The 25080-nt window shown below is 39.6% G+C and overlaps 1 protein-coding gene and 1 pseudogene across 1 annotated transcript; one reads left to right on the top strand and one right to left on the bottom strand.

Moving 5' to 3' along the window:
• Positions 1-3488: 3488 nt before the first annotated feature.
• Positions 3489-4018, bottom strand: LOC102411927 (bolA-like protein 3). The gene has a single exon (XM_044947778.1). The coding sequence runs from the start codon at positions 4016-4018 to the stop codon at positions 3692-3694; it is 327 nt and encodes a 108-aa protein (XP_044803713.1). The 3' UTR covers positions 3489-3691.
• A 5367-nt stretch (positions 4019-9385) lies between these two features.
• On the top strand, positions 9386-11797 carry LOC102415335 (annotated as a pseudogene).
• The last annotated feature ends 13283 nt before the right edge of the window (positions 11798-25080 follow it).

The raw sequence follows: 25080 nt of genomic DNA, 5'->3' as shown, positions 1-25080 counted from the left end.
GTGGCTCAGTGGTAAAGAATCCACCTGCCAATGCAGCAGACACATTTTGATCCCTGGTCGGGGAAGATCCCACATGCCAGGGAGCAGCTAAGCCCACAACTACTTAGCCTGTGCTCTAGAGCCCAGGAGCCACAACTATTGAGCCTGCATGCTGCAACTACTAAAGCCCATGCACCTAGAGCCTGTGCTCTGCAATAAAAGAAGCCACATCTATGAGAAGACTGCACATGACAAGAAGAGCAGCCCCCACTTGTTGCAACTAGAGAAAGTCAGAGCAAAGCAACAAAGACCTAGAGCAGCCAAAAATAACATAAATAAATAAATAATTTTTTAAAGTATGTTCGTAGGCCTGGGAGGGTGGGTGGATACATAATAAGCTAAAAATAGAGACTATTTCTGGAAAGGGAGCTAGAAGTCCAAATATGTGTTCAGACAAAGAGAACCTTAATTTATCTGTAATGTTCTCATTTTATTTTCACAACTTCTATATAATTTTAAATAAATAAACCATATATTTATAAAACAAACAAAGCAATCACTCAGTTCAGTTCAGTTCAGTCACTAAGTCATGTCTGAATCTTTGCAAACCCATGGACTAGCACGCCAGGCCTCCCTGCCGGGGTCCAGCCCCAGCAGGATCCAGGGGTACCCTCAGGATGACGGCTTAGGCGATAAGGATAGCAAAGTGGAGAGCAGGGCTTGATCTTCCTTGATTAACACAGAAAGCCAATAAAGCTCCTGTGTTCCAAGGAGTCATCCTGAAAGAACAACAGAGAGAGAAAAGGAGGGAAAAGGAAAAAAGAACGACACGGGGAGACCAAGCTTCGGTGAGCGAGGTCCATAACTATTTTCAAAAGGAACTTTTATACCTTGACTTGTACATAGAGGGAAATGAAAGATGCAAAGTCATACAGAGTCAGCCCAAACATTACATCTGTTTTGTCTTTATCAAAACCAGGATTTTTTCTGTACACCTTTCCCATAAAAAATGTTGTGTACATTATCTTCTGGCCTTGGAGGCCTGTGGACATTTTATGACCCTTTTTTGATAAAGGCTATTCAGCCAGAACACTTATTTTCCCTTGAAGTGTTTTTTCTTTATTTCTCCCAGCCTCAGAAAATACGAAATAAAGTTACATTCTCACAGAGCAAAGGTGCAGTGGGTCACAACAAAGAAAGAACCAATTAGCTCAAAGGTCTGATGTGGTTAATTCCAAGGCTGCTACTTGTTTTTCTTACATTCCAACTATGTTAACCAATGCACTCCCAGATGCACAATGGATAAGGGATATGGGCACTTGGCAGCAAGCACTGGCCCAATAATGAAGCCCCTTACCAATACTATCTATTCTAATAATTTTTCATCCCTTAAAGGACTCTATGCTCATTAGGACTTTTAGAATGTTTTGGCTTCCTGTGTCTTTCAAGGTTGGGGAGTTGTGAACAATCATGTGTGTTAATTGCAAGAGTATGGATAAACCTGTCAGGCAAGCTAGAATGCCAACAGAGGGGTTAAAATAGAAATATTCCTTTCATGTTCAGGAGACTTATTAACTAAAGCCCTAAGTTTAGTTTTTCCAGAGAAAGGTGGTCAGGGATAGCCCCCTGTTAATGTCAGAAGAGCTGGTGAAAGGCACAAAATAGTAAGACAGACAGATTTTGGTTTTGGGGGTAGATGCTCGAGCAGATTCAGGGGGTCCCTTGAGGCCTGATCCGCCTTTTCCTGTCAGGTCTCTTCCGCATGACCTTTGTCATGAGTGGGATCTCCCTTGGTGGCTCCCGGCACCTCCCTGTCCATCACCAACTCCCAGAGCCTACCCAAACTCATGTACATTGAGTTGGTGATGTCATCCAACCATCTCATCCTCTGTCATCCCCTTCTCCTCCTGCTGCTGCTGCTGCTAAGTCAGTTCAGTCGTGTCCGACTCTGTGCGATCCCGCAGATGGCAGCCCACCAGGCTCTGCCATCCCTGGGATTCTCCAGGCAAGAACACTGGAGTGGGTTGCCATTTCCTTCTCCAGAAATGTATTGATTTGCCACCAAATGAGGAGGGTGGCAGACTAGAGTCTGGGAAACTATGACCTGCCTTCTGGGGAGAAAGCAGGTGTATTTAAATCTTTCCCAGCATTAGGGTCTTTTCAAATGAGTCAGCTCTTCGCATCAGATGGCCAAAGTATTGGAGTTTCAGCTTCAACATCAGTCCTTCCAATGAACACTCAGGACTGATCTCCTTTAGGATGGACAGGTTGGATCTCCTTGCAGTCCAAGGGACTCTCAAGAGTCTTCTCCAACACCACAGTTCAAAAGCATCAATTCTTCGGCGCTCAGCTTTCTTTAAAAGCAACCACTAGAGACCATTTAATGATTGCTGCATCAAGGGATCTAATCTTTCTGTGTTGATCTTTTTTTTTCTAAAGTTTTTCTTGTCATTTCTGCATAGACCTTCTTGTCATTTATAAAGTTGGTTATTTATTAACATTAGGAAAATCATTTGTTTACAACTCCTCATGTTCCACATGGAAATACTACAGTTAGTGTAAAAAGCCTGGCCCCTCTCTACCTCCTTCCTCACACCTCCCAGAGTAGGACAGACTTATATGACTGATAGGTTTCAGAGAAGGAACCGCACTTGCTTTTCCCAGTCCTTTCCTCACTCTCTCTCAGATCTGCCCACCTGCATGAAGCACATTTTTTCTGCTCTTCTCTGCTATAACTTTTCAGCACATCACACCATCCCTCATGTCTACTGTACACACCAAGAAAAGCTGAGACTGTTAAGATGTACCCATAACATGGCAAGGGCTTCCCAGGTGGCACTAGTGGTAAAGAATCTGCCTGCAAATGCAGAAGAGATGTAAGTTTGATCCTTGGGTCAGGAAGATCCCCTGGAGGAGGGCATGGCAACCCACTCCCGTATTCTTGCCTGGTGAATCCCATCAACAGGGGAGCCTGGTGGGTTGCAGTCCATAGGGTTGCACAAAGAGTCAGACATGACTGAAGCAACTTAGCACAGGCACACATATGACATGGCAAGCTCATCCAATTCAGGATTGAAATATAAGCAAGCTCACCTGGTTAACACACTAATCTTTCAATCCATTCCAATCTTGGCCAAAGAACAGGAATGTTATTTATTGACTTCCTCAAACCACAATAATTAGGAAGCTGATAATTCTTTACTTTTCTTTAAAAAAGAAAATTGTAGGGCTATATAATTATCTACTCCTGTAAAACTATAGCGAAAGAGAACAGTACCAAAGCACATGTGCACAGCATCCAAGAAAATGCTGGAAGAGTCTCAAGTATATGCATACAGCACCTGGTTAGTCATTATGTAATCTTCTCTTTTTTCTTTTCATTTCTCTTTTTTTCATTTTTTGGCCTCAGCATTTATTATACCATTGGGCTCTTTCAAATCTATATTTCTATTTATTTATAAATAGAAATATTTGTATTTATAGGGAATACACACCATTAGATAGTGTTCTTTTTTTTTTGTAATAAAAAAACTTTTACTTATCTGTTGCCTTTAATTTAATATCTAAATAGATACCATATTCTTCTATAATTACAATATGGAAATGTCTATGAACAAAATAGGTAAGTTTTTTGTCATATGCTGAGGGAGGAACGGTGGTAGGAAGATTCATCCAAAGTTTTAGCAGTAGCATCAACACAGCCAGAGTATGGTCAGTGTTTGGGGACAGAGGTAAATATCCGCAATCCATGCATACCTTTGATTTCTTCTTTTAGTGCCTGATTAACCATCTGGTGCTGCTGGACATTCTCCTTAAATTCTTCTGATTCAATTTTAATTTCATACATTGCCCCACAGCCTCCTGAAATGTCAGTGACTTTGATAGCTGTAGCTCGAGGAAACTTTTCTTTGAGAATCTGGGTCACTTTTAGCTCCCCGTCGGTCTGTGAGGCAAACATGCGCTGGGCCCAGTGGAGAAGAGGAAGCCGGCGGGTTCCGCAAAGCAGAGGCACTGCCGCCGCCGGGCTCCACGCCGCCATGCCCGCCGTAGATAGTGTTCTTGATTCCGTTTAGAAATAAAATTTTCCTTCTCTTTTTTAAAGCTTCCATCTCAGTTTAACTGAAGAACAGCTTGAAATTGCAAGCAAGCTATTTTTTTTTGACCATTATAATTAACAAATACTCATCTATTTGATGGAGAAGGCAATGGCAACCCACTCCAGTACTCTTGCCTGGAAAATCCCATGGATGGAGGAGCCTGGTGGGCTGCAGTCCATGGGGTCGCGACTGAGCGACTTCCCTTTCACTTTTCACTTTCACGCATTGGAGAAGGAAATGGCAACCCACTCCAGTGTTCTTGCCTGGAGAATCCCAGGGACGGTGGAGCCTGGTGGACTGCCGTCTATGGGGTCGCACAGAGTCGGACACGACTGAAGCGACGCAGCAGCAGCAGCATCTATTTGAATCTTAATTTTTTTAGATATTATAAATCAGATTAAAGAAACATCTGCCTTCAGTCATACAAAAATACATATACATAAGTTTATCCATTGGTGATTTTATTTTATTTTGGGGGGTTTTCTTTTGGCTGTGTCACATGGCTTGCAGCATCTTAATTCCCTGACCAGGGATTGAACCTGTGCCCTCTGCAATGGAAGCATTGAGTCCTAACCCCTGGACTGCCAGGGAACTCCCTCATTGGTAATTTTAAAATACTGAAAATAAATGTTCAGTCATAGGAGAATGAAACAGCCAGGACATGGAAGCAACCTAAATGTCCATCAACAGAGGAGTGAATAAAAAAGATGTGGTACATATATACAATGGAGTATTACTTGGCCATAAAAAGTGAAATAATGCTGTTTGCAGCAACATGGATGGACCTAGAGTGAAGTCAGACAGAGAAAGACATATCATATGATATTGCTTATATGTGGAATATTTTTTAAAAGAGTATATATGAACATATTTATAAAACAGAAATAGAGTTACAGAGGTAGAAAACAAACTTAGAGTCACCAGGGAGTAAGGGGAGAAGGGATAAATTAGGAGATTGAGATTGATACATACTACCTTGGAAAAACAGAAAGTCACCTTGGAAAAAGCCTGAAGTTAACTCTTATCATGTCCTTTAAATACACAGCTCACTCTACTTGAAACTTCAGACTTGGGCAAATTAGTAGAACTTTAAGCCAAGGAAAAAAAAAAGGCAAAGGGACATTTAAAATCTCAAACATGAGATCTCTGTCTGTCTGTCTGGATATGTAGGTATCAGTGTGTGTCCTTGTCTTTTGATAATATTGCTACAATTAATTTGTAAATAAGCTCTAAGTTAATTGGCTTAAAGAAAAGTAATGCTTACAAAACAAACAATTCTGAATACAAGATAAATTAAACTGAATGAATTTCAGGTTCACATGAACTGGGAAATATTCAATATTAAATTAATACCTGGTATCAATATTAATGTTTGTTTGTTAATCTAATTAATATGGACATATCTAAGAATCATCAACATTAAGTATAATACTTTTATTATGCCTAGATTTAATATAAACTAAATAAGATCTTAGTATATCTATTGCAAATTTGTCAACAAGGAAAGTCTTGATATGAAAAAACTTTTAAGGAAAGAAAATGCAAATGAGATAAGAGCTTTAGGTGATTTATGTTTCCTGATCTATAGACTGGTGAAATAAAGGACAGTTCATGGTTGCTTAAGGAAAGTAGGACATGTGCTTTTATTAAAAAGGTATAAGGAGTGGAATTACATTTTATTAAGGCAAAAGGAAGTAAGTCTGACTTACAGGTGGCTGTTCTCTGAATGGACAAATAAAGTGATAAATACAGAAAGTGAAAAAATGTTTTATGGAAAGTGGATCCTGAGAAGAGTTTTGTGGATAGTACAAGTTTTCCTGAGATGTTGAACTGCCTTTGAAATCTTTTATTTCTCCTTTATTGACTATGCCAAAACCTTTGACTGTGTGGATCACAAAAATCTGTGGAAAATTCTGAAAGAGATGGGAATACCAGACCACCTGACCTGCTTCTTGAGAAACCTATATGCAGGTCAGGAAGCAACAGCTAGAACTGGACATGGAACAACAGACTGGTTCCAAATAGGAAAAGGAGTACGTCAAGGATGTATATTGTCAGCCTGCTTATTTAACTTATATGCAGAGTACATCATGAGAAACGCTGGGCTGGAAGAAGCACAAGCTGGAATCAAGATTGCCAGGAGAAATATTGATAACCTCAGATTAGCAGCAGCAATAGCAGATATGCAGATGACACCACCCTTATGGCAGAAAGTGAAAAACTAAAAAGCCTCCTGATGAAAGTGAGAGAGGAGAGTGAAAAAGTTGGCTTAAAGCTCAACATTCAGAAACGAAGATCATGGCATCTGGTCTCATCACTTCATGGGAAATAGATGGGGAAACAGTGGAAACAGTGTCAGACTTTATTTTTGGGGGCTCCAAAATCACTGCAGATGGTGACTGCAGCCATGAAATTAAAAGACGTTTACTCCTTGGAAGGAAAGTTATGACCAACCTAGACAGCGTATCAAAAAGCAGAGACATTACTTTGTCAACAAAGGTCTGTCTAGTCAAGGCTATGGTTTTTCCAGTAGTCATGTGTGGATGTGAGAGTTGGACTATAAAGAAAGCTAAGCGCTGAAGAATTGATGCTTTTGAACTGTTGGAGAAGTTGGAGAAGACTCTTGAGAGTCCCTTGGACTGCAAGGAGATCCAACCAGTCCATCCTAAAGGAAATCAGTCCTGGGTGTTCATTGGAAGGACTGATGTTGAAGCTGAAACTCCAGTACTTTGGCCACCTGACTCATTTGAAAAGACCCTGATGCTGGGAAAGATTGGGGGCAGGAGTAGAAGGGGATGACAAAGGATGAGATGGCTGGATGGCATCAAAGACTCAATGGACATGAGTTTGGGTGGACTCCAGGAGTTGGTGATGGACAGGGAGGCCTGGCATGCTGCGGTTCATGGGGTTGCAAAGAGTTGGACACGGTTGAGTGACTGAACTGAACTGAACTGATTGTTACTTTGGCTAAGTGAATAACTATTGTTTCACAGTGAATATAAGCTGGTACCAAACTGGAATTTATTTGGTTTTCTCTTTTTATTAAGAGAACACAGTTTTTTTGGAATGAATGTGACTTTTGATAACAAGACTGTGTGAATTTCTTTGCCTTTAAATGATTTATATTTGTTTTTAAAACCTTTTGTTACTTTGATAAAAATGAATAAATATTATTTCAAAATGATCTATGAAGATAAATTTCATTCTGCTTCTACAAAAAATTAACCCCTCATTGTCAGACTTTTACCATCCTGATGTCCTTGTAACATGGCAACAGCCTACTTGTAAATCAGGGAATTTAAAATGGGTAAACAATAGCTGTAATAAAACAGTCAGGGCTCTGGGAAATCCAAGACAGCCGCTTGGCTTTCTGGCTCCCAGACAAACTTCATTTTTTATTTGATGGGTTAAAGCCTTTCCTGGCTGCAGGGTTAACGCCTTCACAAAGGAAAAAAAAAGATTAAAAGTGTGTCTTTCACTTAGAGTATACTTTCTACCATCTCCAGTGATCAAGGCACCCACTTCATGGGACAATCATACAAGCCTTAACAAAAACTTCACAAACTTCTTAAAACTATCACTGTTACAATCAACCTCAATCATCAGGCAAGGACAATAGAATGAAGATTAATTACAAGGGATTAAATAAACTGCCACATATGATTAAAATTTTCATGAGTTTTTGTCTGATACATTACTGGCTTCTAATCTTCACTTTCAGATATAAAGAAGCTCTTCTCCTCAAGCTACTTATGGTTTAAAACAATTTGGTAATTTATACCTGTGGGCAAAATTAAAACATTTTTCTTTTCTCTAACTTGTCCCTCCAGAAATTGGAGACACTTGGGTTCTGAATAGTCTTATCAGGTAAATAAAAGACTGTCTCCTGAAATATACAGAAGTCTCAAAACCTCTAGAGGGTTTTGGGAAACTCTAGAGGGAAAAAAATTCATCTAGGTCTATGGCATCTATAGCCAATCGACCAAATTTATTTTAAAAGCAAATTAGTCTTGTCTGTGTTTAATAAAAATGGGGAAAATTTTAGAAAAAATATGTTTCACTAAATATTAAATTCTAGTTTTATTAATTAAGATATGTGTTTCCTAAAACTCACTTCTGAGATAATTCCTTGCTGTTATGTTGTATCGTTACAATATTTAACTGAGTTAATAAAGGACATTATAAGTTTTTTTCTGAAACCTAGCTTCATAATCAGTCTTTGCATAATGATCAGATGCTCCATGATCTACAACCAGAAGATTAACAACAGGCGATAGTCATTTAACAAAGTCAGGAATCTAAGTATACACTGGGCTGTGCCTAGTAAAAGTTCTTCAGTTCTTACTTGTGACCTTACTATTATTATTAGCTATATTGTTTGTTTTCTATATTGCCTGTTTCAGCAAGTTGTTGTCTCTTACACTACTAAATGGGTGACTGAGCCTCTGATAAAATGATGATGTATAGTTCCATATGAGATCAATGATTCTAAAGATATAATTTTAGAATATGGGAATAAGCAACAAGAAGGAATATTTTCCTGTACTATAAGGGACTACTACTAAGGCAGATATGGTCCAGAATTGCCTAGTCCAGGAACAGCACATTAAGTGGCCAATCAGAAAAATCTCCAGACCTGGGAATGAGTATTTCTAAACAGTTATAAAATGGCTGTAAAATGCCTCTAAATAATGGTCAAATTTATGGCCATAGGGGCTTTGCCAACCAGAAAATAGCACTTGCCATCTGCCTCTACACAGATTAAATCAGGGTTGCTGCAGTTGCCAACCTTCAATACCCCTTGAAAGGAGTTCAAGGTAAAGATCAGGAATGAGGCACTCTGTGCTCTGGGAAAAATGGGCAGGACAGGACTTCAGATAGTTAGATGTTTTCAGGGAAGTATTTTCATGAGCCCCAGTTCTTGCATCTTCTCATACCTAAAGAAACACTAACATCATAGATGTATGTATGGTCCTGGTTCTCTTGGCTAGCCCCTCTTCTGGGCCCCTTGGCAGCTTTTCTACCTCTATTAATCTTCAGGTCATCTTTAACCTTCTTGTTAAGTTTATTTCTTTCAGAATACAACAAATAAATTTCCAGATGCTGTTACTATAAGGATACCAGCCAGTTGACACATGCTAGAACAAACCGCTATGTCATTTTGTGGACTTTCATCTCCCTCCATAAAGGTACCCTGAAAGAGAGTGGGCATTGAGACCCAGGACCCACAATGTCCCTGGGACCCAAGACCCCCCGGGGCCCCTGTCCAGTCTAACGAAGCCAGAGAGCAGTCTTTGCCCCTTTCCCCAATGACCTGGGTCCTCATGACCCAAGATGGGGATAGTCAGTCAGTTAGACATGAGCAGGGTACTACAGGGCCAAAGATTTGATCCATAGATAAAGAGGTGGGGGGAATGTAGAGTCCTGCCCCAAGGTCAGAGCTGTGACACCTTGCACCAAGGCCACAGACACAGAGCCCAGAACCAAGGCCACCTCCAGAACTGACTAAACCCAATTGTAACCATTGCCAAAGTCCCCCCCAATCATCACCAACAAGCTTCCTGACTCCAAATGAGGTAAAAATGCCCACCCCAGTAGTCACCCTATAGTGCCCTAACCAATCACCTAATGCCTCTTGTTCAAAGTGAAAGAAGAGAGTGAAAAAGTTGGCTTAAAGCTTAACATTCAAAAAACTAAGATCATGGTATCCGGTTCCATCACTTCATGGCAAATACATGGGGAAACAGTGGAAACAGTGGCTGACTTTATTTTGGGGGGCTCCAAAATCACTGCAGATGGTGACTGCAGCCATGAAATTAAAAGATGCTTGCTCCGTGGAAGAAAAGCTATGACCAACCTAGACATTATGTTAAAAAGCAGAGACATTACTTTGTCAACAAAGGTCCATCTAGTCAAAACTATGGTTTTTCCAGTGGTCATGTATGGATGTGAGAGTTGGACTATAAAGAAAGCTGAGCGTCAAAGAATTGATGCTTTTGAACTGTAGTGTTGGAGAAGACTCTTGAGAGTCCCTTGGACTGCAAGGAGATCCAACCAGTCCATCCTAAAGGAAATCAGTCGTGAATATTCATTGGAAGGACTGATGTTGAAGCTGAAACTCCAATACTTTGGTCATCTGATGCAAAGAGCCAACTCATTGGAAAAGACCCTGATGCTGGTAAAGATTGAAGGCAGGAGGAGAAGGAGACAACAGAGGATGAGATGGTTGGATAGCAACCACAACAAGAAAAGCCACTGCAATGAGAAGCCCACACATGGAACTAGAAAAAAAGACCATGCAGCAACAAAGACCCAGCACAGCCAAAAATAAATAAAAATAATTTTTTAAAAAAGAGAGACAGAATGGCTTGATACCAAGGGCCAGGCAACCAAGCAGAGTTGTGAAATCTATTTAAATGGGGAAGCAGTACTGTGTAGTTGGCATGCCACTACTAAAGATCCCGAGTGCCACAACTAGAGAACTCACATGCCACAACAAAGATCAAAAATCCCACATGATGCAACTAAGACCTGGTGCAGCCAAATAAATAAATATTTTTAAAAAATAGATTTCCAACTGTCTATGTTTTTTTAAAGGGGTGGGAAGGAGTTCCCAGGTGACAGAGTGGTAAAGAATCTGCCTGCCAAAGCAGGAGACACAAGAGACACAGTTGGATCCCTGGGTTGGGAAGATTCCCTGGAGAAGGAAATGGCCACCCATTCCAGCACTCCAATATTCTTGCCTGGAAAATTCCACGGACAGAGGAGCCTGGCAGGTTACAGTCCATGGGGCCGCAGACAGAGGGACACGACTGAGCAACTGAGGGCATTTAGAAAAACGGGGCCTTTTTTCAGGCAACCTGGAAGATGAACATGGGAACCAAAAGCAACCGACCATCTTTCAAATAAGAAGAGGGTTCTGCCTGGGGAAACTGGCAAAGAAAAGCTCCCTCCATACTACAAGAACATTGGACTGGGCTTCAAGACTCCAAATGAGGCATCGAGGCACCTACATTGACAAAAAATGCCTTTTTACTGGTAATGTCTCCATTGGAGGGCAGATCCTATCTGGTGTGGTGACAGAAATGAAGATGCAGAGGACAACTGTCATCTGCCGAGACTACCTTCACTACAACCACTTTGAGAAGCACCATAAGAACATGTCCCTGCACCTTTCCCCCTGCTTCAGGGACGTCCAGATCAGCGACATTGTCACAGTGGGTGAGTGCTGAGCAAGACTGTGTGCTTCAACATGCTCAAGGCCACCAAGGCTGCCGGAACCATGAAGTGGTTCCAGAAGTTCTGAGACTGGTCCCTTGCCCACTGCCTCAAACAAAATAAAGTTATTTTCCCAGTCAAAAAAAAAACAAAAAAAAAACCCAGCAACCACAAGAAAGTTGAAATGGCTATGATATTAATAATATCATACAAAACAGACTTTACAACAAAAAGAGTTTACTAGAGACACAGAAGGGTATAACATCATGATAAAAATATCAGCACATCAGAAGATAACAGTTACAAACATAAACACATCTAATAACAGATCATCAAAATACATGAAGCAAAAACTGACAGAAATGAAAGAAGAAATACACACCTCAACAATCAAATTTGGAGAATCCAATACACCACTTTCAATTACAGATAAAACAAACCCTCATTTAATGAGATAAAATAAAGCTTCAACAACAACACTAAAATTAGACCTTACAAACAACTATAAAACCCTCCACCCAACAACAGAATATATATTCTTCTCAAGGAACAGGGAACAGTCTCCAGGATAGATATTATACTAGGCCATTAAAAAAAAAAAACCTCAGTAAATCTAAAAGGCTAGAAATAACTCAAGATATATTTTTCACTACAATAAAAAGAAATTAGAAATCAACTGTACGAAAAAAAAAAAAAGGGAAATTCACAAAAACATGGAAATTAAACAATGAACTCCCAAACAATAATGGGTCTAAGAAGAAATCAAAAGGGAAATCAGGAAGTTATTTGAGATGAATGAAAATCAAGACACAACATACCAAAACTTGTTAAATGCAATTAAAGCAGTGCTTAGAAGGAAATTTACAACTGTAATGGAGTTATTAAGAAAGGAGAGAGGACTTCCCTAGTGGTCCATTGCTTAAGAATTGATCTCCCAATGTAGGGGACACAGGTTCTATCCCTGATCTGGGAAGATTCCACATGCCTCTGAGCAACTAAGCCTGTGCCCCACAACTACTGAGCCCCTGCTCTAGACTCTGTGAGCCACAACTACTGAAGCCTGTGTGCCTTTGCGTCCGTCCTTTGCAAAAAAGGAAGCCACCGCAATGAGAGGTTCGCACGCAGCAACCGGAGAATAGTCTCTGCTCACACAACTAGAAAAAGCCCACATACAGCAACAAAGACCTAGCGCAGCCAAAAATAAATAAATGAATAAAAAGAGAGAGATCACAAATCAGTAACCTAAAGCAAGCAAAGAAGGAAATAATAAAGAATACAGCAGACATTATTAAAATAGTGACGATAAAAACACTGAAAAGCAGTGAAACCAAATGCTGATCCCTCAAAAAGATCTACACAATTGATATACATTTAGCAATATTAACCAAGATAAAAACAAAGATGATTTAAATTACCAGTATCAGAAATGAAAGGACATTCCTATTTACCTTAGAGAAATTTAAAAAATTATAAAAGAATTTTATGAATTGTAGGCCAAAAATGTATAAATTAGATGAAATGCACAAATTCCCAGAAAGACACAAACTACCAAAACTGGCTCAAGAAGAAATAGACAATCTGAGTTTATCTAAGTCAGTGAAGAGGTTGAAATAGTAATTTAAAAACTTCCCACAGAGAAAAGCCCAGGCTCAGATGGCTTCATCACTGAATTCTACCAAACATATAAAAAATTCATAACAATTCTTCAAAAACTATTCTAAAAAACAGAACACAAAAAAAGGAGAAGGAATTCTCTAGCAGTTCAGTGGTTAGGGCTCTATGCTTCCACTGATGAGAGCACAAGCTCAATCCTTGGTCAGGGAACTAAGACCCTATGTGCCACATAGCATGGCCAAAATAAAATAATTTTTTTAAAGTTTTAAACAAAAAATAGAAGTTGAGAGAATATTTCCCAAGTCATTTCATGGGACCAATATAACTCTTATGCCAAAAACAAAGACATCATAAGAAAAGAAAATTACTGATCAATATCTCTTATGAATATGGTTACAATAATCCTTGGAGAAGGAAATGGCAACCCACTCCAGTATTCTTGCCTCAAGAATCCCATGGACAGAGGAGTCTGGCGGGCCATGGTCCACAGGGTCACAGAGGGTAGGACACGACTGAAGTGACTAAGCAAGCACGCACGCACAATAATCCTCAACAAAATTTAGCATTTTATAAAAAGATTTGTTCAGGCTTCTCTGGTGGTCTGGTAGTTAAGAATCTGCCTGCCAGTGCAGGGGACACAGGTTCAACCCCTGAATGGGGAAGGTCCCACGTGCTGCAGGGCAACTAAGCCTGTGAGCCACAACCACTGAGACTGCACAATGCAACTACTGAACACTTGCACCTCGAGCCTATGCTCTGCAATGAGAGAAGCCACCACAACGGCAAGTGTATGCATCACAACTAGAGAGGGGCCCACACTTGCCACAACCAGAGAAAGCCCATGCACAGCAACAAAGACCCAGGGCAGCCAAACATAAATAAATAAAATAATTAATTAATAAAAAAAAAGATTTGCTCACTATGATCAACTGGGATTTATTCTACTAATGCAAGTTTGGTTGTATATCTGAAAACCAATTAATATGGTATATCACATCAGTAATATAAGACATCACATCCAATACTTTTTTATGATTAAAAAACTCAACAGACTTGGAATATAAAGGAATTAACCTCATAATGGACTTTTATGAAAAAAACCACAGTTAACATCACACCTAACAGTAAAAAATTAGATGCTTTCCCACTAAGATTTAGAACAAGACAAGAATGTTCACTCTTGCTACCGCTAATCAACATTATCTTGGAGGTTCTAGCCAAGACAATTAGAAAGAAATAAAAGGTATCTAGATTGAAAAGAAAGAAGTAAAATGATCTCCATTTTCAGAGGGAATGAACTTGTATACAGTAATTCCTAAGGTATCCACTAAAAAAAATATTAGAATTAATAAATAAGTTCTGCAAAGTTGTAAAAGATCGATAAAAATAAATTATACTTCTATACATTTGCAATGAACAATCTAAATATGAAATTAAAAATAGCATTTACAATACCATCATAAGGAATAAAATACTTAGGCAAAACTTTAATAAAAGACATATAGAACTTATACTCTGAGAACTACAAAATGCTGTTGAAAAAAAAATTAAACTGGATCTAAATAACTGGAAAAAACATCCCATGTTCTGATCAGAACTAACGGTTAATATACAATACTCCCAAACTGATCTACAGATTCAATACCATCTCTATCTACTTTGTAGAAATTGATGAGCTAATACTAAGATAAGTACAGAAAACCAAGAATAGCCAAAACAACACACTTTCCCATTTCAAATTTATTACAAAGCAATGATAATAAAGACAATTTGGTACTGGGAAAAGAGCAAACACACAGATCAATGGAACAGAATTGAGTGACCAAAAATAAAACCATGTATCTAGGATCAATTGATTTGAACCCAAAGTTCAATGGTTGAACCCAAAGTTCAACCTTGGGACCAAAGTTGGATGGTCCAAAGACCATCAATGGGAAAAGAACAGTATTTTCAATAAATGGTTTAGGAACAATTAGAATTAGACACTTATCTCACACAATATACAAAAATTAACTCAAAATTTATCAAAGATCTAAACTTAAGAGGTAAAACTATAAAACTCTTGGAAGACAACACAGAGGGAATCTTCATGATCCTATATTTGGCAATGATACTTTAATAAGACATCAAAAGCACAGGCAACAAAAATTAAACTGACAATCAAAATTAAAAAATTTTGTGCATGAAAGGACACCATCAAGAGAGTGAAAAGACAACCCATGAAATAGGGGGAAATTTTTGAAATCTGGTAAAGGATTAATGTCTAGAATTTTAAACTCACATCTCAAGGACAAAAGCACACAGAAACAACACCAATCCAAAACCAGCAAAAGTCTTGAATAGGCATTTCACCAAAGATGATATACAGATGTCTAATAACCTCAGATATGCAGATGACACCACCTTTATGGCAGAAAGTGAAGAACTAAAGAGCCTTTTGATGAAAGTGAAAGAGGAGAGTGAAAAAGTTGGCTTAAAGCTCAACATTCAGAAAACTAAGATCATGGCATCCGGTCCCATCACTTCATGGCCAATAGATGGGGAAACAATGGAAACAGTGAGAGACTATTTTTTTGAGCTCCAAAATCACTGCAGATGGTGATTGAAGCCATGAAATTAAAAGACGCTTACTCCTTGGAAGGAAAGTTATGACCAACCTAGACAACACATTAAAAAGCAGAGACATTACTTTGCCAACAAAGGTCCGTCTAGTCAAGGCTATGGTTTTTCCAGTGGTCATGTATGGATGCGAGAGAGTTGGACTGTAAAGAAAGCTGAGCACCGAAGAATTGATGCTTTTGAACTGTGGTGTTGGAGAAGACTCTTGAGAGTCCCTTGGACTGCAAGGAGATCCAACCAGTCCATTCTGAAGGAGATCAGCCCTGGGAGTTCTTTGGAAGGACTGATGTTGAAGCTGAAACTCCAGTACTTTGGCCATCTGATGCGAAGAGCTGACTCACTTGAAAAGACCCTGATGCTGGGAAAGATTGAGGGTAGGAGGAGAAGGGGATGACAGAGGATGAAATGGTTGGATGGCATCATCGACTCAATGGACATGGGTTTGGGTGGACTCTGGGAGTTGGTAATGGACAGGGAGGCCTGGCGTGCTGCAATTCATCCATACAGTGAAACATTATGCACTCTTAAAAAGGAAGGAAATCCTGACATATGCCACAACACAGATGAACCTTGAAGAATTCTGCTGAGTGAAATAAGCCAGATACCAAAAGACAAATACTGGGACATCCATGCTGGTCCAGTGGCTAAGAATCTGAGTTCCCAATGCAGAGGGCCTGGGTTCAATCCCTGGTCAGGGAACTAGATCCCACATGCCTCAACTAAAGTTCAAATGACACAACTAAAGATCTCGCACACCCCAACAAAGACCCAGTGAAGCCAAAAAAACCCAAAAAGACAAATACTGTATGATCCCACTTACATGAGGTACTTAAAGTAGTCAAAATCATAAAGAAGAAAGTATAATGGTGGTTGCCAGGAGTTAGGGGAAGGGGAAAATGGGAGGTTATTGTTTAGTGTATTTTCATTTTACAAAGTGAAAAAAGATCTAGAAATGATGGTGGTAATGACTACACAGTATGAATGTATGCAATGCCACTGAACTGGACCCTTAAAAATGGTTAAGGGAACTTCCCTGATAGTCCAGTGGTTAAGAATTCCACCTTCCGTTGCAGGGGACTTAGGTTTAATTCTTGGTCAGGGAACAAAGATCCCACATACGGCAGGGGGACTAAGACTATGAACCTCAACTACTGAGCCTCTGCACACATTCTAGCATCCCTGTGCCACAACAAGGAGCCTGCATGCCAGAACAAAATTTCCACGTGCCACAACTGAGACCCTATGTTAACCGCTCAGTTGTGTCCAACTCTTTGCTACCCTCTGGGCTATAGCCCGCCAGGCTCCTCAGTCCACGGGATTCTCCAGGCAAGAATACTGGAGTGGGTTGCCATTCCCTTCTTCAGGGGATCTTCCCAACCCAGGAATTGAACCCAGGTCTCCTGCACAGTATGCAGGTTCTTTCCCTCTGACCCTATGCAGCCAAATAAATAATCATATATTTTTTAAAAAGGTTAAGATAGGGGAATTCTCTGGCAGTCTAGTGGTTAGGACTCCATGTTTTACTGCCAAGGGCCTGGGTTTGATCCCCAGTTGGGAAACTAAGATCCCCCAAGCCTCACAGAGCTGCCAAAATAAACAAATAAAAATACGTTATTTAATGGTTACAGTAGGAAATTTTATGTTCTGTGTATTTTACCACAATAAAAAAGTTGGAAGAAAAACAAAAATTCCTTGTCTTTGCCTCTGAACATGCACACCTAATATATTCCTTATCTCTGTTAATGGGTTTACATACTATCTATTGCGCATATTCCCTCAAGCTAGAAGCCTCTTAGACCATCCTCCTGGGCACATTCTATGGGTCATGGACTCTTGAATTCAGAAAGACACTTTGATCCACCCTCTCCTTTGCCTCTGCCTTGGTTCAGGTCCCTCTCACGTCATGTTGTTCAGTCACTAAGTCATGTCCAACTCTTTGCGACCCCATGAACTGCAGCATGTCAAGCTCCCCTGTCCTTCATTATTTCCTGAAGTTTGCTCAGATTCATGTTCATTTAGTCGGTGATGCTACCTAACCATCTCATTCTCTGTCACTCCTTTCTCCTTCTGCCCTTAATCATTCCCTACATAAGGGTCTTTTCCGGTAAGTTGGCCCTTCACGTCAGGTGGCCAAACTATTGGAGCTTCAGCTTCAGCATCAGTTCTTCCAATGAATATTCAGAAGTGATTTCCTTTAGGACTAACTGTTTTGATCTCCTTGCTGTCCAAGGGACTTTCAAGAGTTTTCTCCAACACCACAGTTAGAAAGCATTAATTCTTTGGTGCTCAGCCTTCTTTATGGTCCAGCTCTCACATCTGTACATGACTACTGGAAAAACCATAGCTTTGACTGTACAGACCTTGGTTGGCAAAGTGATGTCTCTGCTTTTTAATATGATGTCTAGGTTTATCACAGCTTTCCAAGGAGTAAGTGTCTTAATTTCATGACTGCAGTCACTGTTCACAGTGATTTGGGAGCCCAAGAAAATAAAATCTTTTACTGCTTCCACCTTTTCCCCTTCTATTTGCCCTGAAGTGATGGGACCAGGTACCATATTGCAATAGCTTATGCACTATCACCAGCTTTATGTTTAAAACAGTAATCCAATTCTATCATTTTTCTGCATAAAAATATTTAATAACTCATCACTGCCCACAGAACAAGCATAGCTTTCAAAGTATTCTCAGCATAACTTTCTACATCTAGCTCCTATCAGTCTCCACACTAGGCTCTAGCTCCCATTCCCTAGGGTTACGCATACATGCCTTAACTTACCTTCCGTTTTACATAGTTTTCCCATTATCTAAAACTAACTTTCTCTCCTTCATGTAGAGAATTTGTAATCACCCTCCAAAGCTCAGAATCAACATCTCCTCCATGATTCTCCATTCAAGACACTTGGTTGCTTCTTTCATCAGCCAGTCAATAAAAACTGAAAGCCAACTATGTGCCCTAGTATTCCTCTGTCCATGGAATTCTCCAGGCAATAATACTGGAGTGTGTGGCCATTCCCTTCTCCAGGGGATCTTCCTGACCCAGGAATCGAACCCAGGTCTCCTGCATTGCAGGCAGATTCTTTACCTTCTGAACCACCAGGGAAGAATAATACAAGGTACTAAAGCCACAGGAAACAAGAGACTGTCTGACCCGGACTCTAATAGTCTGCTGCCATGCTAAATTTCTTCAGTCATGTAAAACTCTTTGTGACCCCATCGACTGTAGCCCACCAGGCTCCCAGGCAAGAATACTGGAGTGGGTTGCCATTTCTTTCTCCAAAATAAATAAACAAACAAACTTTTTTCAAAAAAAGAAGAGCTGATTGTTGGCAGTTCAATAATTATATATATTTTTGAAACATATAGGACTTCCCTGGTCATCCAGTGGTTAAGACTCCACATTTTCTATGCAGGGGCACAGATTGGATCCCTGGTCAGGGAAGTTCCCCATGATGTGGGGTGTAACCAAAAATTAATCAATTAATTATAAAACAATAGCATAGAAAGCAAAAATTGTTATAATCAAATTATTTCAAGTCTCTAGCATTATTCAAGAAGTGTGAAAAATACTAATTTAGGGTAAATTATGGTGAGTTAAGAATGCTTATTACAATCCCTAGATGTTGTTGTTCAGTCACTAAGTCGTGTCCAACTCTTTGCTACCCGATGGACTGCAGTATACCAGGCTTCTCTGTCTTCCACTATCTCTCAGAGTTTGCTCAAACTCCTGTCCATTGAGTCAGCAATATCATCCAACCTCTGTCATCCCCTCCTTCTTTTGCCTTCAATCTTTCCCAGCATCAGGGTCTTTTCTAATGAGTCGGCTCTTTGCATCAGGTGGCCCAAGTATTGGAGCTTCAGCTTCAGCATCAGTCCTTCCAATGAATAGTCAGGGTTGATTTCTTTTAGGATTGACTGATTTGATCTCCTTGATGTCCCAGAGACTCTCAAGAGTCTTCTCCAGCACCACAGTTCACGCCACTAAAAGAGTAATCAAATAATAATAAAATATCTAAATAGTTAAATATTAATGAAAATAAAGACTAAAAAGTGGAATGATAAAAATCATTGTTCAGGGCTTCCCTGGTGGCTCAGAGGTAAAGAATCTGCCTGCCAACGCAGGTGACACAGACTCTATCCCTGGTCCAGGAAGAATCCACATGCCTGGGGCAACTGGGCCAGTGTACCACAACTACTGAGCCCATGTGCCCTGGAGCTTGTGCTCTTCAACAAGAGAAGCCACCGCAATGAGAAGCTCGTGCACTGCAACTAGAGTAGCTCCCGCTCATTGCAACTAGAGAAAAGCCCACACAGCAGCAAAGACACAGCACAGCCAAAAATAAATATATTAAAAAATTTTAAGTCATTGTTCAATACAAAAGAAGGCCAAAAAAGAGAAAGAATGAAGGAACAAAGAACAGATAGAACAAAATAAACAGCAAAATAGTAGAAATAAACACACAATATCATAACAAAATTAAATGGAAATGAAGTAAAATACTCTAAATAAAAAATAAAGATTATCAGTCTGGATTTTAAAAATACAACTATATGCTATTTACAAGTAACACACTTTAAATATAAGCTATATAAGGTTAAAAGAACACAATAGAACAGGATCAAAAAAGATGTGCCATACAAATACAAACAGAAAAAAGCTGGCTTAGCTAAATTATTATTGGGCAAAATAGACTTTAAGATAAGTTCACACTGATAAAAGTGTTTGTATAGCTGAAGATACAAGTTTTTAATTGCATCTTTAGAAATAAAATATATGAAACAAAAAATAACAGAACCAAAAAGTAGACAAACCTACAATCATTGTTGGAGACTCGAACACACACATGTCTCAGTAAAGTATCAGTAGGGATACAGAAGATCTGAACCTACTATCAACTACATTGACATAATTGAATATTTATACAACACTATACTCATCAACTGCAAAATACATTCTTTTTAAATACAAATGAAATGTTCACCAAATAGACCAATATGCTGGCCCATAAAACAGATCTCAAGAAACTTCAAAAGACTGAAGTCTGACACGGTATGTTCTCTGATCACAATAAATTAAATAATAAATTAACAAGAAATCAAAAGAAGCCCCAAATATATGGAGATTAAGCAACTCATTTATACAAAGTTCAAGATCAGGTGAAACTAATCCACAGAAACAGAATTGAAGATAATTTCTTTTGGGTAAGATGAAACAGTGAGCATTCTGAGACTCTGAATGTTCTATATCTTAATATAGGCAGTGGTTATACAGTGTATTTACATATAAAATTCATTCAAGATTTGTATTTATACACTTTAAGTAAGTTGTATATAAAAATGTAAATTAGAGGGACTTCCCTGCTGGTTCAGTGGTTAGGAATCCACCTGCCAATGCAGGGGACACAGGTTGGATCCCTGATCTGAGAAGATTCCACATGCTGCAGGGCAACTAAGCACGTGAGACGCTACCACTGAGCCTCTGTGCCACAGCTACTAAAGCTTAAAGCTTACATGCCCCACAGCCTGTGCTTCTCAGCAAGAGAAGCCTCCACCATGAGAAGTCCATGCACCTCAACTAGAGAGTAGCCTCCACTTAAGGCAACTAGAGAAAGCCCGTGCACAGCAGCAAAGACCCAGTGCAACCAAAAAGGAATTAATTAAGTTAAAAGAAAATAAACCAATCGCTGCTAATTTTTTTAATGTAAATTAGAATAAAAGACATTGGGAATTCCCTGACAGTCCAGTGGTTAGAACTCAGCCTTCTTACTGCCAGGGCCCAGGGTTCAATCCTTGGTCAGGGAACTAAGATCCCACAAACTATGTGGTACAGCCAAAAAAAAAAGCATATAAAGAAAAAAGACATCAAATTCCATAGTACCTAAAAAGTATCTAGTTTATGGTTGCATTCTAAGTCACATCAGTTGTGTCTAACTCTTCGTGACCCCATGAACTATGGCCCACCAGGTTCCTATGGCCAAGGGATTCTCCAGGCAAGATTACTGGAGTGGGTTGCCATGCCCTCCTCCAGGGGATCTTCCTGACCCAAGGATCAAACCTGCATTTCCTTATGTCTCCTGCATTGGCAGATGGGCTCTTAACCCCTGGGAAGCCATCTAGTTCATGGAGGATGCTTAATAAATGTTTAATGAATTAAAAAAGGAGGGAGAAATAAAGAATAGAATGAAAAGGTCTAACATACTTTTAATACCATTTACACCAATTAGATTGGCAAGAGATAAAGAAGTTGGCTAGTACCAAGTCCTGTAGAGAATGAAAATCAATGGAAACCCTTATACTTTGCTGATGAGAATATACATTGATTCAATCACTTTAGAAAGCAATTAGGTGTTAGCTTATAAAGTATATCAATCACATACTCTCAGTTCAGTTCAGTTCAGTTCAGTCACTCAGTCATGTCCGACTCTTTGCAACCCCATGAATCGCAGCACGCCAGGCCTCCCTGTCCATCACCAACTCCTGGAATTTACTCATGTCCATCGAGTCAGTGATGCCATCCAGCCATCTCATCCTATGTCATCCCCTTCTCCTCCTGTTCCCAATCCCTCCCAGCATCAGGGTCTTTTCCAATGAATCAACTCTTCGCATGAGGTGGCCAAAATATTGGAGTTTCAGCTTTAGCATCAGTCCTTCCAATGAACACCCAGGACTGATCTCCTTTAGGATGGACTGGTTGGATCTCCTTGCAGTCCAAGGGACTCTCAAGAGTCTTCTACAACAAAACAGTTCAAAAGCATCAATTCTTTGCACTCAGCTTTCTTCACAGTCCAACTCCTACATCCATACATGACCACTGGAAAAACCATAGCCTTGACCAGATGGACCTTTGTTGGCAAAGTAATGTCTCTGCTTTTTAATATGCTATCTAGGTTGGTCATAACTTTCCTTCCAAGGAGTAAGCATCTTCTAATTTCATGCCTGCAATCACCATCCGCAGTGATTTTGGAGCCCAAAAAAATAAAGTCTGACACTATTTCCCCATCTATTTCCCATAAAGTGATGGGACCAGATGCCATGATCTTAGTTTTCTGAATGTTGAGCTTTAAGCCAACTTTTTCACTCTCCTCTTTCACTTTCATCAAGAGGCTCTTTAGTTCCTCTTCACTTTCTGCCATAAAGGTGGTGTCATCTGCATATCTGAGGTTATTGATATTTCTCTTGGCAATCTTGATTCCAGCTTGTGCTTCTTCGGCCCAGCGTTTCTCATGATGTACTCTACATATAAGTTAAATAAGAAGGGTGACAATATATAGCCTTGACATACTCCTTTTCCTATTTGGAACCAGTCTGTTGTTCCATGTCCAGTTCTAACTGTTGCTTCCTGACATGCATACACATTTCTCAAGAGGTAGAGCAGATGGTCTGGTATTCCCATCTCTTTCAGAATTTTCCACAGTTTGTTGTGATCCACACAGTCAAAGGCTTTGGCATAGTAAATTAAGCAGAAATAGATGTTTTTCTGGAACTCTCTTGCTTTTTCAATGATCCAATGGATTTGGCTATTTGATCTCTGGTTCCCCTGCCTTTTCTAAAACCAGCTTGAACATCTGGAAGTTCACATTTCATGTACTGCTGAAGCCTGACTTGGAGGATTTTAAGCATTAGTTTACTAGCATGTGAGATGAGCACAACTGTGCGATAGTTTGAGCATTCTTTGGCATTGCCTTTCTTTGGGATTGGAATGAAGGCTGACCTTTTCCAGTCCTGTGGCCATTGCTGAGTTTTCCAAATTTGCTGGCATATTGAGTACAGCACTTTCACAGCATCATCTTTCAGGATTCGAAATAGCTCGACTGGAATTCCATCACCTCCACTAGCTTTGTTCATAGTGATGCTTTCTAAGGCCCACTTGACTTCACATTCCAGGATGTCTGACTCTAGGTGAGTGATCACACCATCATGATTATCTGGGTCGTGAAGATCTTTTTTGTACAGTTTTTCTGTGTATTCTTGCCACCTGTTCTTAATATCTTCTGCTTCTGTTAGGTCCCTACCATTTCTGTCCTTTATCGAGCCCATCTTTGCATGAAATGTTCCCTTGGTATCTCTAATGTTCTTGAAGAGATCTCTAGTCTTTCCCATTCTGTTGTTTTCCTCTATTTCTTTGCATTGATCACTGAGGAAGGCTTTCTTATCTCTTCTTACTATTCTTTGGAACTCTACATTCAAATGGGAATATCTTTCCTTTTCTCCTTTGTTTTTCACTTCTCTTCTTTTCACAGCTATTTGTAAGGTCTCTTCAGACAGCCATTTTGCTTTTTTGCATTTCTTTTCCATGGGGATGGTCTTGATCTCTGTCTCCTGGACAATGTCATGAACCTCCGTCCATAGTTCATCAGGCACTCTGTCTGTCAGATCTAGTCCCTTAAATCTATTTCTTACTTCCACTGTATAATCATAAGGGATTTGACTTAGGTCATACCTGAATGGTCTAGTGGTTTTCCCTACAGTATCTTCAATTTAATTCTGAATTTGGCAATAAGGAGTTCATGCTCTGAGCCACAGTCAGCTCCCGGTCTTGTTTTTGCTGACTATATAGAGCTTCTCCATCTTTGGCTGCAAAGAATATAATTAATCTGATTTGGGTGTTGACCATCTGATGATGTTCATGTGTAGAGTCTTCCACCACCTGACAATTCAGCTCCTAGGTGTGGAGCCTAAGACGCTCCTGCCCAAGTGCCCCAAGGATTAATTATAAGAATGTTAGTAGTAGCTCTGCTGAAAAGCAAAAACTGGAAACATCTCAAATGTCCATCAATAGTAGAACAGATAAAGCAATTATGGTATATCCACACAATAAAATATTGTCCCCCAGTGACTATGAATGAAACATAGTTGCTTGCAACAACATAGATATCAGAAATTTAATGTTGAATGAAAAAGGACCATCACAGAAAAAAATACAAACAGTATGACACCATGCTTATGAAGCTCAAATGCAAACAAAATTGAACAATATGTTTTCTAAGCATATATGCAATTTTTTTAAAGCAAGGAAATTATAAATACAAAATTCAAAATAACAGGAGGAGGTGGGGAGACAAGATAACATCCTAGTTCAGATTGGATGGTGACTTCGTGAGCGTCCATTATATTTTCATTCTTTATAATTTATATGTAGTATTTTATATGTATTAAATATGATAAAATATTTGTAAATAAAGAAAAAGGCAGTAGAAAGTGTTATAGGAGCATGCAGAAAATGAGTTGTTTACTTCTTCCTGGAAGAGAGGAGACATTAAGAATTTCATCTAGTAGGTGTGTCAGGAGTCCCCAGGTTCAGTGATTCACTAGAAGGCCTCAGAGGACTCAGTATATAACTGTACTCATAGCTATGATATATTATAGCCAAAAGACAAAAATAATCAGCAAAGGGAAAGGGGGCATGGGGAAAAGTCCAAAGGAAACCAAGCATAAACATCCAAGAGTCCCTTCCCAGTAGACTCACACAGGACATAATCAGTTCCTCCAGAATGGAACTATAACCCCACTTGTGAGGTGCTGTCTACCAGAGAAACTTGCCTGAGCTTAGGCATCC

This window comes from Bubalus bubalis, chromosome 9 (genome assembly GCF_019923935.1).
Source record: "Bubalus bubalis isolate 160015118507 breed Murrah chromosome 9, NDDB_SH_1, whole genome shotgun sequence".
Taxonomy (NCBI): Eukaryota; Metazoa; Chordata; class Mammalia; order Artiodactyla; family Bovidae; genus Bubalus; species Bubalus bubalis.
This window is presented reverse-complemented; position numbering and strand designations above follow the sequence as displayed.

What these genes read in the sequence shown, in the direction of transcription:
- LOC102411927 (XM_044947778.1), bottom strand. Translation starts at nt 4,018, where the DNA reads ATGGCGGCGTGGAGCCCGGCGGCGGCAGTGCCTCTGCTTTGCGGAACC.